Source organism: Hyperolius riggenbachi, chromosome 3, assembly GCF_040937935.1.
Source record: "Hyperolius riggenbachi isolate aHypRig1 chromosome 3, aHypRig1.pri, whole genome shotgun sequence".
In the NCBI taxonomy this organism is placed as follows: domain Eukaryota; kingdom Metazoa; phylum Chordata; class Amphibia; order Anura; family Hyperoliidae; genus Hyperolius; species Hyperolius riggenbachi.
The window spans coordinates 173,681,079-173,698,519 of record NC_090648.1 but is presented as its reverse complement, the minus strand read 5'-3'; the positions used below and the strand labels follow the sequence as shown (position 1 = coordinate 173,698,519).

Sequence of the window (17,441 nt, the reverse complement as noted above, 5' to 3'; positions counted from 1 at the left end):
TGTATTTACTTTACTAAAAGAGAAAGTAACAGATTGATAAAAACCATTGGAAAGCTATATATACAGTGATGTGAAAAACTATTTGCCCCCTTCCTGATTTCTTATTCTTTTGCATGTTTGTCACACTTAAATGTTTCTGCTCATCAAAAACAGTTAACTATTAGTCAAAGATAACATAATTGAACACAAAATGCAGTTTTAAATGATGGTTTTTATTATGTAGTGAGAAAAAAAACTCAAAACCTACATGGCCCTGTGTGAACAAGAAATTGCCCCCTGAACCTAATAACTGGTTGGGCCACCCTTAGCAGCAATAACTGCAATCAAGCGTTTGCGATAACTTGCAATGAGTCTTTTACAGCGCTCTCAAGGAATTTTGGCCCACTCATCTTTGCAGAATTGTTGTAATTCAGCTTTATTTGAGGGTCTTCTAGCAGGAACCGCCTTTTTAAGGTCATGCCACAACATCTCAATAGGATTCAGGTCAGGCCACTCCAAAAAGTCTTCATTTTGTTTTTCTTCAGCCATTCAGAGATGGATTTGCTGGTGTGTTTTGGGTCATTGTCCTGATGCAGCACCCAAGATCGCTTCAGCTTGAGTTGACGAACAAATGGCCGGACATTCTCCTTCAGGATTTTTTGGTAGACAGTAGAATTCATGGTTCCATCTATCACAGCAAGCCTTCCAGGTCCTGAAGCAGCAAAACAACCCCAGACCATCACACTACCACCACCATACTCTACTGTTGGTATGATGTTCTCCTTGCTGAAATGCTGTGTTACTTCTACGCCAGATGTAACGGGACACACACCTTCCAAAAAGTTCAACTTTTGTCTCGTCGGTCCACAGGGTATTTTCCCAAAAGTCTTGGCAATCATTGAGATGTTTTTTAGCAAAATTGTTCTTTGTGCTTAAAAGTGGTTTGCGCCTTGGATATCTGCCATGCAGGCCGTTTTTGCCCAGTCTCTTTCTTATGGTGGAGTCGTAAACACTGAACTTAATTGAGGCAAGCGAGGCTTGCAGTTCTTTAGATGCTGTCCTGGGGTCTTTTGTGGCCTCTCGGATGAGTTTTCTCTGCGCTCTTGGGGTAATTTTGGTTGGCTGGCCACTCCTGGGAAGGTTCATCACTGTTCCATGTTTTTGCCATTTGTGGATAATGGCTCTCACTGTGGTTCGCTGGAGTCCCAAAGCTTTAGAAATGGCTTTATAACCTTTACGAGACTGATATATCTCAATTACTTTTGTTCTCATTTGTTCCTGAATTTCTTTGGATCTTGGCATGATGTCTAGCTTTTGGTCTACTTCTCTGTGTCAGATAGCTCCTATTTAAGTGATTTCTTGATTGAAACGAGTGTGGCAGTAATCAGGCCTGGGGGTGACTACAGAAATTGAACTCAGGTGTTATAAGCCACAGTTAAGTTATTTTTTAACAAGGGGGGGGGGGCAATCACTTTTTCACACAGGGCCATGTAGATTTGGAGTTTTATTTCTCACTAAATAATGAAAACCATCATTTAAAACTGCATTTTGTGTTCAATTATGTTATCTTTGACTAATAGTTAACGATTTTTGATGAGCAGAAACATTTAAGTGTGACAACTATGCAAAAGAATAAGAAATCAGGAAGGGGGCAAATAGTTTTTCACATCACTGTATACCTGAAAACGAAACTACATTTACAGAATATATAAAATATTCAGGCAACAAGTTAACCTTTGCTGAAGCTTTGAACAACTCTCTGCTCTATTTAAATATAATACATCTCAAAACAGTACTTGCCTATGGACATTCAGTGCCATGGGCTCAGATAAATAGCTAACTGACTTCCTGAAGAGGTCTGTAAGCAAACAAATCCAAATAATAAGCATCTCATCAAGTAGAACAACCATACAATGCCGGTGTCTGTTAAATTCCTACACAAGCACATCTTAGGGCCTGTTTCCTTTGCGTGGATGCGATCGCATCACAACTAGACTTGGATGACTTCCGATTTACTTCCGGATGGGCCGTCTGTTCCTGCCTATGGAATTCGTATGCGTGCAGTGGATATCTGCAGCATACACCCGTTTCTTTTCCCGGGTTGCATCACAAAATTGGCATGCAATGGAAACCACTCCATTGACATGCATTGGCTTAAGTTTCTGTGCGACTTGATGTGATGCGAATTTGCACCTAGTGGCAAAAGGCCCTAAATCCGCTTTATGAGTTACTGATTAGGTGATCACCTGAATTCAATCTTATTAACGAGGAAAAGTATTATAAAGAAACACTCCTCTTGCAGTGTGACTAGTTGCATGGCAAAATACTGCTAGATGTATGGCTAAGGTAATTGGGAATTTAAAAATAATTGACCATTCACAAACCAGGTGCAAAGAAAGGTCTTCAGTGAGGAAATAAAGGTGAAATCCTGGCTTTACTGGCATGAGGATACAGGGAGCTTTTGGTTGCTTCTATCCTTAAAATTTCAAAGACGGAGTACATGAGAACAAGGTCAAGCAACAGGCCCTGGAGACAACAAAGCTGCAAACTGGCAGAAGGTCAAAACCTCAGCACTGAGTACCACAGACTGACATCCAGTGACCTTCAAACACAGAGATAAACAGACTGGAGTGAAGTGCACTGCAAGTACAGAAAAAACACCCTTTATTACTGAGAAGCAAAGAAGAGTCAGCCAGGTGATGGGACTCCTATCCCTAGTTATGTTTAGGAGACACACTGCCTACTCATGGGAAATGCCGCCCATTTATGTATTTGGTTTTTTTTTTTTTCTGGGGGGCACACTGGGTTTTGAGGGAAATGCTGCCTGTGTTTTCATTTTTTTTTTTTTTGTGGGGGGAAACAGAGCAGGTTTCAGCAACATGCATCGGTTTGCAATATGCAGGGACATCAGACAATGCTTAGACAGCACTGTCTGGTGGGCACACGTGGGTAATCAAGTAATAAGGATGCTAACCAGGTAATCCAAAAGTTAAAATCACTGTTACTTTTCTTGTTGATATATGATCATTCCCCAGTTTACCTGACTTATTTGGTACACAAAAAATTTGGTACGCAAAAGGGAAGTTGCAGGGCATGGTGGGTTGTCCTTTTGTGCTACTCTACTTTCCTCTCGGACTTAACTAATGCAGCTTGATTGGCTGTAGCCTCTTTCCCTTCGGTTTTCCCCTCCCACGCCTCTGTTCCTCTCTGATTGGCCAATATTTCTCATGCTGAGACAATGCACTTTCTATAGTGGAGGCATAGACAATCAGACAGAGGAGAGTAAGGGCAGAAATGACATCAGGATTGGTTTAAAAATAGCCACACTTAAAATGGGAAATGCTAAGAAGGATTTTCTCTTTTTTTTACTGTAGAAAAATCACTAAAATCAAACCCTGGACAGTGCAATACATAAGTTATGTGAGTGGAGCTAGTATTTACCGTATTTTTCGGAATATAAGACGCACTTTTTCTTCCCCAAAACTGGGGGGGGGGGGAGTGGGTGCGTCTTATATTCCAAAGGTACGGTATTTTCGCCCCATAACATACTTACCGGATCCTGCCGCCGCGATCCTCGCCTCCTTCGTCTGTCCGCCGTCATCCAATGTCGCAGCAGCCGTCATCATAGGGTCCAGCAATCCCATCCAGTATCCCCGCTCTTTAAGTGTCCAAGTCGCCGGCTCCTCTTCACTGCAGTCATGCTTGTAAGCAGGCTCGCGGTGATTACACGCTGCCGGGGCCGCCTTCCTCCATAGTTACGGTGTCCTCTTCTTAGATACAGTGCCCTCTTCTGTGTGACGAGCGGCGCATGTGCCCCGGGGTCACGCATGACGTCAGGCGCACGTGCGCCGCTCGTCACGCAGAAGGGGGCACTGTAACTAAGAAGAGGACGCCGTAACTATAGAGGAAGTCAGCCCCGGCAGCGCGTAATCACAGCGTGATCACCACGAGGCTGCATACAAGCATGACTGCAGCGAAGAGGAGCCGGCAACCTGGACACTTAAAGAGCGGGGATACTAGATGGGATTGCTGGACCCTCTGATGACACCTAATGGGACCCTCAGATGACGGCTGCTGCGACTCTCGGGTGATGGCAGGCAGATGAAGGAGGGGAGGATCGCGGCGACAGGATCAGGTGAGATGCAGCAGGGGTGTAATGTAGTGTAGTTTGGGTTGGCTGGAGGGGTTACTTAGTGAATTGTAGTGTGGGTTGGCTGGAGGGGTTACTTAGTGAAGTGTAGTGTAGTTTGGGTTGGCTGGAGGGGTTACTTAGTGAAGTGTAGTGTAGTTTGGGTTGGCTAGAGGGGTTAGTTAGTGAAGTGTAGTGTAGTTTGGGTTGGCTGGAGGGGTTACTTAGTGAAGTGTAGTGTAGTTTGGGTTGGCTGGAGGGGTTAGTTAGTGAAGTGTAGTGTAGTTTGGGTTGGCTGCAGGTGTTAGTGAGGGAAGTGTAGTATACTGTAGTGTAGTGTAGTGTAGTTGTAGTAGGGGTTAGTGAAGTAATGTGTAGTTGGTGGGGGCAACAGGGGTGAGGGAAGTGTAGTGTAGCAGGTGTTAGTATAGATGGGCAGTGTAGCTTAGATAAAGACAGTTTTGGGGGGTTAGAGGTCCATAAGAAGCCCCTGCACCATAGACGCACCTAGGTTTAGTTTATTTTTTTTTCCTGATTTTTGCCCTCTAAATCTAGGTGCGTCTTATATGCCGGAGAGTCTTATATTCCGAAAAATACGGTATCTACTTATATATGTGGTTGTTTTTTTATGAGATAGTATGGCTGACAGCTCCTCTTTAAGCAGCTGTACCATCTACCAATAGTGTGCTGCATGCATTTACATAATGCAGAGCTCTCCCATTCAGTATAGCAACAGAGAGTAACTAGGTGTAACAATGCACCACCACCGCCACCTGGGTTGCAGAGTAGTGAGATAATGTGGCCAAATCCATATTATATTGAATGAAGCCGACACTTTTTTTTTCTTGTAGGGTATGCTGTTAGAGACACTGAAGTGAAAAAAAAATTATGATATAATTAATTAGTTGTGTAGTACGGATAATTACTAGAACATTAGTAGCAAAGAAAATATTCTCATATTTTTATTTTCAGTTATATAATGTTTTTTTATAACATTGCATCATTCTCTAATATTTGCAGTTTACACATTACACTCCATGCTAAGTGATTTTACAGAGCAGCCCAATGAACCTGACCACTGGAGAGAAAAAGAAAATACTTTGAAAGTCGTGGAGCTCAATGGCTCTTTTGCATAGATAAAAACTGGAGTTTCTTAACTCTTCCTGTACTGGAAACAATATTAGGCTCATGTCTCTGATCCTACTGTTTTATTTCTTAGCTGTACTACACATACAAATCATATCATATTTCTTTCCCTTCAGAGTCTCTTTAAATGTGATGTGTGGTGCATACACTGCTAAAATGTGGTTAATAGATATAGCGGTAAAGGTTTTTTTCCATTTTATTACATGTCATATGGCGGTTTGTATGGTTACTAGGGCTTACTATCTTACTGCTACACTCATGTACATTTGCCCATGACCACACCCACTGTTTGCTACATGACGACATCTATTTGTCAGGTGCAGCCATGAGTTCCCCAGATCTTCCTGGATCCTAGCAATACCCCTGCCACTAAATCTATCTATACTCTACACAATTTGTAAAAGATTAAAGGAAAATATAACCCAGCATTTCTTCTTTGCTCAAAAAAATATTTACAGCATATTATATACAACCAGCATTTTTGTTTTTTTTTACTAGACCAGCATTCAAAGGGTTACACACAGAGCTTGAAAGTTCAGTGCATTGAAATCTGGATGCATCAAGTTGTAGATAATGTTATCTTGTGTTTACTTAAATGTATCAAGTGAGGAATGTGACACATTCTCTGACTGTGCAGAAGCAGCTGGAGACAGAGAGACACTGAAAGCATGTCTGCCTGCAATACAGCAATGTATAAAACCAGTCATTAATAAAATACAAAGTCAGCTCACAAAGCAAAAAACTGTACTTTTGGGAACCTATAATTTCTAAATGAATAATAATGCTTATGCATAAAAGCAAATATGATAACCTATGGCATATAAAAAAGTAAGAAGACATGGTTTTATTGAATATTATGTCAGGGTTTTAAACCGCGTTAAGTAAACAATCAATATTGATTGTTTACATTGGACAAGATTTCAGCAGAAATCTTGTGTAATATTGGTTGCACAACTACAGCTGCTAGCTTTGTACTGCAGGATGCCAACGTAATTAGGTACATCAATGAAAATGAATTAAGCACAATATGATTTTTTTCTGAAATTGTATCCAATACCCAAGAACCATTTTATAAATTTCAAGAAATGACCAGCAGGTACAAAGGCCCTTATTACATCTCTCTCATTACATTGTAACTGCTGAGCTGCCAGGAGTGGCTTAATTATTACAAAGTCTGTATTATCTTTAACACGTGTTAAATAACTCAATAGAAGCTGCCAGGAGCCAATACCACATGGATCTAGTTCTTAGAAGGAGGAAGGGCAAGGGTTTCTTACCTTTAGAATGGAAGGAGATCAGGCAGTCACAAATGGGCCAGTTTTCCACAGGTTCATTTAAGATGATGTCTTCTGACATAATCACCACAGTTATGTAGTCAAACTTGCACAGACGTTCCAAAATTTGTGTCATGGGTTTAGACTTTGACTTCTTGGTCATGGCACAAATTCCCACCACAATCTGACGTTCAGGAGGCTGGATTACGAAGCAGCATGTTAAATTATGAAACACTACTGTACAAATATAAGCATTCTAAAAAGTCAGAGTTACATATTTGGGTTGAAAAAGGACATCTGTCCTTCGAGTTTAACCAGAAAATATGGTACAACACTAGCCTGCACCCTCGCACATCTCATTTGTTCCAGAGGAAGGCGAAAAACACTTACAAGCCTTGGACCAATTACCCTAAAAGGAAAACAAATCCTTCCTGACTCCAGGTGGCAATCAGATAAAATCTCTGGATCAACACCACTGGGAATTACCTAGTAAATATAGCCATGGATGTCCTTCAATACAAGGAAAGCATCTAAGCCCCCTTAGATATAGAATTTGCCATAACTACTCCATGTGGTAATACAATCCACATTTTAATCACTCTTACTGTAAAGAACCCTTTCCTAAATGAATACCAAAAACTTTTCTCCTCCATGCGTAGATTATGTTCCCTAGTACTTTGAACAACCCTAGGGTCAAAAAGCCAAGCTTTTATATTGCCCTCTGATGTATTTATACATGTTAATTAGATCTCCTCTAAGGCAACTTTTCTCCAGACTAAAGCTACATACACACGTCCAACAAGCGTACACACGACCACCCGCACGACCTAATGAATCGCACAACCTGATGTACCGCACGACCTGTATGTCCACACTTACGGTCGGATAAACGGCCAACTAATTTACATACTGCGCATGTAAGCGGAACGACGGACTACACATTGAAAACTAATACAAGTCGTTTACAAGTCGTTCAAATGTCTTGTACACAAACATCAACTGCACAATATCAGACTAAGAGTCGTGTGAATAGATCTGACAGCTGGATCGTTCGAAACGCCTGTTATCAGTTGCTTGTCTAGTCGTTTGCACGCGTACACAGCATGATTGTCGTCCAACAGTCTGAAACAGACTAAAGTCAGACGACAATCAGGCAGTTTGGTTGAGCGTGTGTACAGGCCTTAAATTCTGTAATGAAAAAAAGTGCCCCTGGGGGGTACTCACCTCAGTAGGGGGAAGCCTCTGGACCCTATCGAGGCTTCCCTCGTCCTCCTGTGTCCCACGGCAGTCTCGCTGCAGCCCACGGAACGCACAGCTGAAAATTTGACAGGCTGTGCAATATTTACCTTCTCTGGCTCCAGCGGGGGCGCTGTAGCGGCTCTTCCCACGGAGATAGGCGAAAATAGCCGATCTCCGTCAGGTCCGCCATACTGCACAGGCGCAGGAGACTTGCGCCTGCGCAGTACAGCGGCCCGACAGCGATCGGCTATTTCCGCCTATCTCCGAGTGGAGAGCCAATACTGCGCCTGCGCTGGAGCCTGGAAGGTAAATATTTACATCCCCGCTATTCAGGGAGCTTTATCGCCGCCACCGTGGGACACAGGAGGGGAGGAAGCCTCGATAGGATCCGGAGGCTTCCCCCACCCGAGGTGAGTACCCCCCAGGGGAGGTTTTTTGTTACAGATTTTTTTTTTAAAGAACCCAGTTTATCTAACCTTTCCTGGCAGGTGAGACCTTCCATCCCTCTAATCAATTTTGTTTCTCCTCTCTGCACCTGCTCTAATAAATTGTCTGCAAAGTCTCTCCTGTAATGCGGTATCCAGAACTGAATTCCATATTCCAGATGCGGCCTTACTACAGAGTTAAAAAGGTGCATCAGTAATATTGAGGAGGGTTTCTTTATATGTCATTTATTGGGTGGAACAAAATGCTGACTCCCGCAATTTAAAACTCTTCCCTAGCCAATAATGGTTCCCCAGAGATTAGTATAGAAATGTATTAAGGGGCTGCACTATTGTGAACTTCATAGGTTAGTGTTATAAGCTTGAATTGGGAACAGAATACCGGCACAAAGGTTGTCAAAAAAAGATAATGGCCAGCAAGGGGCCTGGGGTTCATTACTTGTGGCAACCTTGCAGTGAATAGGAGAGCAGATACAAAGTGGACTGCAAATGAGAAAATGGATAAACAGATCTGAGTGCGACTGGGTTGGGGGAACAGAGCTCTGACAGGAGAATGCTAACTCAATCTAAAATTAATTTAACTATCGCCTGTATGGCTACATGCAGAAGTCTATGTGACAGCTACCTACAGCAGTATATCCACTTTATCTTGATGCAATGGTCTGCTTCCCAGTACAGTAGCTGCTGAGTGTAACATCTTTGAAAGAGACAAAAAGCTGCCAAGAATCTTTCAAAATCCCTAGGAAATCCTCTAACAATGTCCCAAGAATCTAACACATGTACAGCTCTCTTGTAGAAAATCCCTGGACTTGTATTCTGCTAACAATTTAACCAAAGCAATTTGTTTTCCTCGGAAATGCTAGACTAGAGGTCAGAGTCCAATGTCTGCTTAATCCAGCTGTTGGTTATCTAACATGCAAGGAAACTCATTTCACACAGAAATTTCAAGGAACGTGACTTCTTGGAGTCACTTTGTTGGATTCTCTTTAGTGACCTACTGTGTCTCTAGTGGGCTACAAAACAAAGCATGGCCAACTTTTCCTAAGATGCAGCTCCAACAATTTTATTGGAAAACAGACTATGAGACCATGAGAAATTTTTTTATGGCAGTAACAGTTTATAAATGCTTTCCTTAAATAAGTGTCCAACGATAAAAATAAAAAAAGATATTTACAGTGTTTTTTTTTCCTGATCTACTCATTGTCTTTATTCAAACACAAAAAAATTGTATTTAATTTGAACCAAAAAGAAATGCTGTGACATAGTCCTAAAACAGACAGCCAAAGCACAATAAACCAGCAATTCGGGCCTCTTTCCCACTGAAAAGCTGATGCTTTTAAGGGGTGGTTCAGACGGGCATATAACCCAACAGCCAGCAGTAACCTGCGTCTTGGTCAAATGCTTTTCTGCTAGAGAGCAGAAAAAAAATTGACAACCTTTGGATCTGAAACAAAAAAATGGAAATTACTCAGTAGCAATGTGAAATAAGGATTCCGAACCTTACAGAGTTTAGTTGGAGCTATTGTTGCTAAATATAGTTCAGTCCATTATTACATTTAGTGGGTATTGGATAATGATGCACCTTAATTGTACCCAAAGCTAATGATGTAAAACAAGGCCGCAAAATCATTTTACATGTTGTCGTCCGATTATTGCTCCAGGCCTGCATTCAAGCCCCTTTCACATTATGGCGTATGCGACGGAAGCAGTTAACCTGACTGGCGGTAACCCCCAGTGAGGCTCGGGGTGGAAAACTGCAGCTCAGTGATGTGCTGAGCCGGAGCCTGATTCGTGGTAGCCGCCGGGAGGTCTGTGCAGAGTATAGCATACAGCGAGCATTTCAACTCTCCTCCCCCAGCAGCTATTTTCCTTCCTGTCCTCTGCGGCTCTGCATCCCTCTGGTGAGATCGCCGTCTGTCGTCATGATGACAGCTGACGATCTCACTACAAAGTTACAGCGCCACCCGGAGGACAGATCTCTCTAGCAGCATGATTTTTTTCCCCGGTTTTAGGGCCTGAAAGCATGCAAAAAAAATTGCATTGCTTTCAGACCCTAAAATCCAGAAATAATCATACTGCCAGAGAGGTTAAATCGCCACTTACCCACCACAAAGTCATCTGTTCATTACTGCATGATCTGTGCATACCGCATGGATTATGCATTAATGCAAGGTAATGGCGACACAGTAAACGTGAACGATTGTGCCCGATGCAACACTGTGTGAATGCCCAAACCGACAGGAATGACTTACTCCCTGCTGCATATGATCCTGTTGGCATTGTCATATGAAAGGGGCTTTCTGTGCTGTGTGATTCTCCTGTGACGGCCTCTCCCACCGCGGAAGAATCGCACTGAACAAGTATGAAACTGGCCTTAATGTTATTTCTCCTTGATCTGGAAGAAAATAGGTGTAATCTAGAAAAAAAATAGGTGTATGAAATAAAACTTCCCCCGGGTCCTAAATTCTGTCTGCCTCCCTCACGCTCACTAGGCCAATTCCACTGGCCAGATGACATTGTCACTAATCATTGATGTTGGTGGCAGGATTAATGGGCATCGGTCTCCTGTATTTGGAACCTGTTCTTGTTGCCTATTGGAACCAGTTATATTTATTTCATTTGAAAGTATGCACTGTGAAAATGATAGTTGAAAGGAGGGACAAACATTTTGGGAAAGTATTTACCTTACACACTGGAGAAGTCAAATGCAGGTGACAGATTTTCTGTGCTTACATATATAAATCAAAACATTTGAATATGAATTAGAGAGCCTACACAGCACAAAAAAAAACCAAAAAACAGACAGCAGTGAAGCTCCTATAATAAATGTACATACATTAACCATGTTTGATAATGGTTTGCTTGAATTATTCTATACCAGTGATGGCGAACCTTTCAGAGGCCGAATGCCCAAACTGCGACCCAAGATCGACTTATTTATCAGTGAGTGCCAATGGGGGGGGGGGCATGGCCATGACATTGTATGGGCAGAGCTAACGTAATGATGTAACAGCGAGGCATAAGAAAGCAGTGTTTCCGCCATGATGTGGTGAAACGAGGATTCGCATCATGGGTGTGCAGAAACTGTGTTATGCTATTTATTAGTATACCGTAACCCCAAAGCAGCAAATATAGCCAACTATGACCATTAAATAATAAATGCAGCAACAGTTACCCCAGACACCAGAAAATAAACGAAATGTGGGCAACATGTCAGCAGAAAATAACGCAATGTGGGCAACAGGTCAGCAGAAAATAACGCAATGTGGACAACATGTCAGCAGAAAATAACGCAATGTGGACAACATGTCAGCAGTAAATAACGCAATGTGGCTCAGCATTTCAGCAGTAAATAACGCAACGTGGAAAGCATTTCAGCAGTAAAAAACGCAACGTGGATCAGCATTTCAGCAGTAAACAATGCAACGTGGACAACATTTCAGCAGTAAATAACGCAATGTGGGCAACATTTCAGCAGTAAATTACGCAATGTGGGCAACATGTCAGCAGTAAATAACGCAATGTGGACAACATTTCAGCGGTAAATAACGCAATGTGGACAACATTTCAGCAGTAAATAACGCAATGTGGACAACATTTCAGCAGTAAATAACGAAACATGGACAACATTTCAGCAGTAAATAATGCAATGCGGACAACATTTCAGCAGTAAATAACGCAATGTGGACAACAGGGAGCAGGCTGGTGTTGTACTTTGTTCTCTGGTTGAACTCGATGGGCGTATGTCTTTTTTCAACCAAAATAACTATGTAACTATGTAACATTTCAGCTGCAAAAAAAATAATTTACTTACCTGACAGAAGTCTCCTCTCCCGGCGGCGGCGCACAGCTCTACGATTACCTTCCTGCAGCCAGCCAAAAGTCCCACGCTGACAGGACGTGCTGATGTCTGACCAGGCGCCCCGTGAGCAGAGCGGGGAGGGGGTGGGGGCACAGCTTCGGCTCTTCCCTCAGCAGGCATCGGCTCCTCTCGTTCGCGGAAGAGAATCGTCTCTTAGAGCTGGCTCTTCGCGAACCCATCACTGCATGCGGAGTTCTCGGCGGCGGGGGTTGTGGGATTAGTGGTGGTGGTAGTGGACACCGCACGCATGCCCACAGAGACGGCTCCGTGTGCCGCCTCGGGCATGCGTGCCATAGGTTCACCAACACTGTTCTATACTATAGCATAAGGAGAAGTTAACAGCCCAAAAATTGGCGCCCGCTATTTATTTGGGGCTATTAGTTAATGGGGATGGGGCAGGTTATTCGTTGCAGGGAGGGGGGTTTTAGTTGGCCGAGGGAGGGTTATTAGTTGCTCGGAGTATATTAGTTGCCCAGGGGGAGGGTTCTGTGTGAGAGCAGGGGGAGGTGGTCATAGTGAAATATCAGCAAACATTGCTGATATTTTACTATTTCAATCAGGTTGTAGAATATCTGCACCTTTACCAGTTTTCTACCACCACAATAAAATGCTCATTTACCAGGTTTTTTTCTGTTTAATGCCTAAATTAGCAGGCTGCGTTTTCAAATGTATGATTAGCATACCCTCACTGATAATGAATTACAGGCATAAAACGCTTTCCTGGAAGTGAACTGCTTCTGAGTGCAGGGGATAACCATAAAAAGTTTTATGGCTGTAGTACTTTATCAGTAAGGGTCATGCTATAGTATGACCAGGTCCCAACTGGAGAGAAACTTGCATATAAATGCTTTAACTCTTTCAGACAGAATAAGAAGAAGAGGAACACAGTCTAGTTATTTGTAAGTTTGGCACTGTACATACTGTACACATCTTTATCTCATCATGTCACCTCGGGTACACTTTAAGTTACTGTAATTGTTTTCTCCCAAAACTGGCCTACCGGTATGATAGGGACTTAAAGCGACAGAGCTGAGATGTAAAAAAAGATTTATACATACCTAGGGCTACCTCCAGCCCCATCTGCTCGGATCGCTCCCCCGCTGCCGTCCTCTGCTGTCTGCAGCTTCGGGAACTGGGTCCAGTCACTGCCGTTAGCCGGCTCCAGTCTACGCACGAGAAGTGCGCCCTCTACGTATCTCTCCAGCGGCTGCACGAGAAGTGCGCCCTCTACATATCTCCCCAGGTATGTATAAATCTTTTTTTTATATCTCAGCTCTGGTACACTTTAAGACTATGAAAGGGATTATATTCTGAACTACTCTCAGAATCAGTTATTAGTAACATGACTGTGTATTCTTTATAGCGCTGTGGAAGATGTTAAATAAATACAAAGTTACACTAAGAGGAAGCAGGAAGAAGGCTAAAGGCGGCCATACACTGGTCGACTTGCCATCAGATCGACCAACAGATACATCTGATCAGAGAGGGATCGTATGGCTGTCTTTACTGAAAACAGATTGTGAATCGATTTCACTATGAAACCGATTCACAATCTGTGGAGCTGCCGCTGCCCACCCCCCGCATACATTACCTTGATGGCCGGCGCATGTCCCCGCTGTCACTTCTCCACTGGTTTCCGGGTTCCGGACCGGCTGGCTTCACTTCTTCCTGTCCGGGGAAGTTTAAACAGTAGAGGACGCTCTACTGTTTAAACTTCCTGTCAGGACAGGAAGTAAGTGAAGCCAGCCGGTCCGGAACCCGGAAGCTAGCGGAGAAGGAACAGCAGTGACACGCGCCGGCGGAACAGGTAATGCATTGCCGCTGTATTGCATCTGGACATTCGAACGCCGCTATCGACGCACTCCCAACCCGCCTGCGATCGAGGGAAATCTTCCGCACGGACGGATCGACGGGAACGATTGATTTCGGACGGAACAGTGATCGAATCTGCTGTATATCGGCAGGAAAATCTTTAGGTGTATGGGCCCCTTAATACATCTTTGCAGTACTGAAAAGCTATCGGTTTAATCCACACTAAATAAAGATTTAAGTTTTTGTATTTTCCTGCATACAAGATTCCACAGTGGCTCCTACTGTGAGTATGGCATCTAGTCTTCGGAGAAGTGTGATAATGCGATACAATATTCTTTCTGGGTGAGATGCTTCCTTCAGCAGTACCACATATCAATATACTAATACAAGTTTTGAATCAAAGCACCTATAGAATGAATGGCATGCATATAGTGTAAAGGGTATGGTCTGCCATGGCACAGGTTGCCTTCTTACATTTCATTAAACCTCAGCAGAGACCTTTGCAGTGTGCAGTTCTCAGCTGAACACTATGAATATTATTTGACGGAAGCATAATGCCAATTTCTCCAAGACCTCTGATGTATTCTTATACAATTCAGTGAAATTCATGGTCAAGTTATATAGGGGTCATGCACCTCTAGTGAGTAGGCTCACGTACATGGCAGCGCTCTGTGCTTGTGCGGTTTACAAAGACTTGAACTATTGCAGCGTGCTCACGAGAGGCGCCCAGCTAGCACAATATTATGACCCAGCCACGGGTTGTGATCTTAGGGAGGGGATAATGGCAGACTGGAGAACACCAGAACTTACACGTGGGACCTGATAGACATCTAGGAGCTAGAAGAAGCCCCAGGTGAATAAAATGTTTCTCTTTTAGCGTTGCCTCATGTATCATTCAAGCTCCACTCATCGTGCGCAAAGCTTTATTCACATAATTTTGCTTAACACAGTTTATTGTATACACCCCATGGTGTTTTACTTCCCAAACATGGACAGCCTATAAGAAGATTATCAATTGGGGAATGCTTTCCTAATGACTACACTCATTTTCAAGTGCCACCTAAAAAGGCAAACACAACCCAATAAGAAAAAGTTATTGAACACTTATGTTTTAACAACCATAGCAGACAAAGTTGACCTTCTTCAAAATAATACTATACCCAATACAATAAAAGTGCATGAAAACATACCGAAATCTTTACAGACATTTTGGCATTTCAAATGAGTTTAGATAGTAGTCTGTTGCTCTACATATCCCACTGACGTAGGTGAACGAAGTCAACAAACAGCAGAAGGTATACAGTGAAACATTCCCACTTGCCAGCCATAAATCTTATCGTCTATGCTCTTCCCCATGCACTGGTGTGATTCTGCCATGATAGTGGCTGTTCCACATGTTCTCCTCTGTACTCATGTCCCCTTGACCAAGCTTGAGGCCTATCACACCCCAACATTTTAAGACAGTGCAGTAACGATCTGTTTGAAGAATGGACACGTTTTGCTCAGGTCAGATGATATAACTTCAGATCTATGCACTGCTGATAATCAACGTCTACTGCAAAACTACTTAAAAGCATTAATAATTTGTCACCTGAAACCATCTTCAGTGATCATTTTGGTAGAAATTGTACCATTGGTGACTGTACAGACATGCTTGATCAGCACACTGTCATGCAGCCATGTACTGTTCTACAGATGAAAGGGCTATGAGTGGGAGGTGCCCCATCACAAGCATCAGCAGGGAAACTTTATATCAAGCCGACTTATTTGGCCGACTGGTGAAGAGACGTCTTTAAAGGATACCCGAAATGATATGTGACATGATGAGATAGACATGTGTATGTACAGTGCCTAGCACACAAATAACTATGCTGTGTTCCTTTTTTTTCTCTGCCTGAAAGTGTTAAATATCAGGTATGTAAGTGGCTGACTCCAGTGACTACAGTGTGACCCTCACTGATAAGAAATTTCCCTTTTCATCTCTTTCTTGCTCTCAGAAGCCATTTTCTGCTAGGAAAGTGTTTTATAGTTGGAATTTCTTATCAGTGAGGGTCATACTGTAGTCACTTTCTGACTGAGTCAGCCACTTACATACCTGATATTTAACTCTTTCAGACAGAGAAAGAAAAAAATAAGCTGTTGAAAAGTATCCATTTTAGGTATAGGGACAATATAACATCAGTACTGCCTATAGTGGGAAAAATGGGAAGCTTCTTATAAAGAGCATTTCTTACCGCATCTTCCTCATCCTCATCTTCCTCTTCTTCATAAAAATCAACCTCGTCAGGATTCATGTTTGATTCCAGGAAGTCTGTCTCATCATCTCGGGCACCGACGAAAAATCTGGGTGTCGAGCTGTTGCCCTCGCAGGGTGGGGTCAGGGATGACATCACAAACTATTGGGCCTAACATCACGCTTTGGAACCATCACGTAAAAAAATACCAGAGATCTTGAGGTAAGAAGAAGCCTCTGCAAAGGCCTCCAGCTTGGATACAAAAGAGTCAGCAGCAGCTAGAAAAGCAGGTAAAGTACAAGAGGCTAAAAATCCTCAATCCACACAAACAAGCGAGAATGCTCAATAAGCCCATACATCTTATTCATTAACAGTCCCTCAGTTTACAATGATCTCATTCTTGTCCTAAAGCAGGGTGCACAAACATCACTGCGAATGGCTCTGAATGTTAAGCTGGGACTCTGCCACTTATCAGTCTTCTTAAGGCAGGGACCTGAAAGAAAAGAAAGGATTATTGTATCAGTAGGCTGCTGTTAAACACTTGCCAAACAAAATGTAAAAATACGAGCTGTACTCCAAATGGAAAATGTTCAACTGTTTCAAACTTTGAGAATCAACATAAATGAGTTCCTATCTGCTCTCTATTTGCTGTGTAAAGGAAAGGAATATCATGAGACTGCAGTGAAAGCTGAAGCACCAAGACAGCATTGTTTTCTGTCCTTAAAGTAGGGCTTACCTAATCCAGGCTTCTCAGCCAACAGTTTGTTCAGCTGATCATCAGTAAACAGCCATTGTGCTGAGGAGTCACACAGAGCTCAATGAAAACACAGAGGTGAGTTATTAAGTTCTGCTTTCTCAGTAACCTCTGACTTGCACCGCTAGTTACTCCACCCCTCCCAAGACAGCTGTCTCAGCACTTCACAGGCGGCAAGATCAACTTCCACGCAGTTACATTATCAATTCAGTGTCTCACATTACCTACTGTAAATAGTACAGGCAGTCACACTTAGGGCCCATTCACACTTGCAAAACGCTAGAGCTTTTGCCAGCATTTTGCTCAGGCAATTTTTGGCGTTTAATGCGGAAAAAAAAATCGCCATTTACACTTGGCGATCTTTTCGCGTTCGCGTTTAGCGCTTCAATAGCACTAAATGTGATCGCTGGAAAATGGCCTGAAAATGGTGCAGGCTACAAGTTTGCGTTTGGCGATTTGTCGGCGATTAACGCAAATTGCCCAAGTGAGAATGGGCCCATAGGGTATTATTGCACTAGCGCTTTAAAAAGCGCTAGCGCTTGAGCGTTTTGCTGAAATCACTGGCAAAA

General features: G+C 42.9%; 1 protein-coding gene across 20 annotated transcripts in view; it reads right to left on the bottom strand.

Moving 5' to 3' along the window:
* The window catches only part of PPIP5K1 (diphosphoinositol pentakisphosphate kinase 1), a 508,717-nt gene that overhangs the window by 432,527 nt on the left and 58,749 nt on the right, over positions 1-17,441 (bottom strand). For all 20 annotated transcript variants that reach the window (XR_011030280.1, XR_011030281.1, XM_068275298.1 and 17 more), the window contains 2 exons: positions 16,119-16,611; positions 6,532-6,727 (listed from right to left, as the gene is read on the bottom strand). Coding sequence is in view for 18 of the 20 variants with exons in the window: in XM_068275298.1 (XP_068131399.1) it covers positions 6,532-6,727; positions 16,119-16,274 (352 nt within the window). In the remaining 2 variants the exon portion in view is untranslated. The remainder of the gene's footprint in view (positions 1-6,531; positions 6,728-16,118; positions 16,612-17,441) is intronic.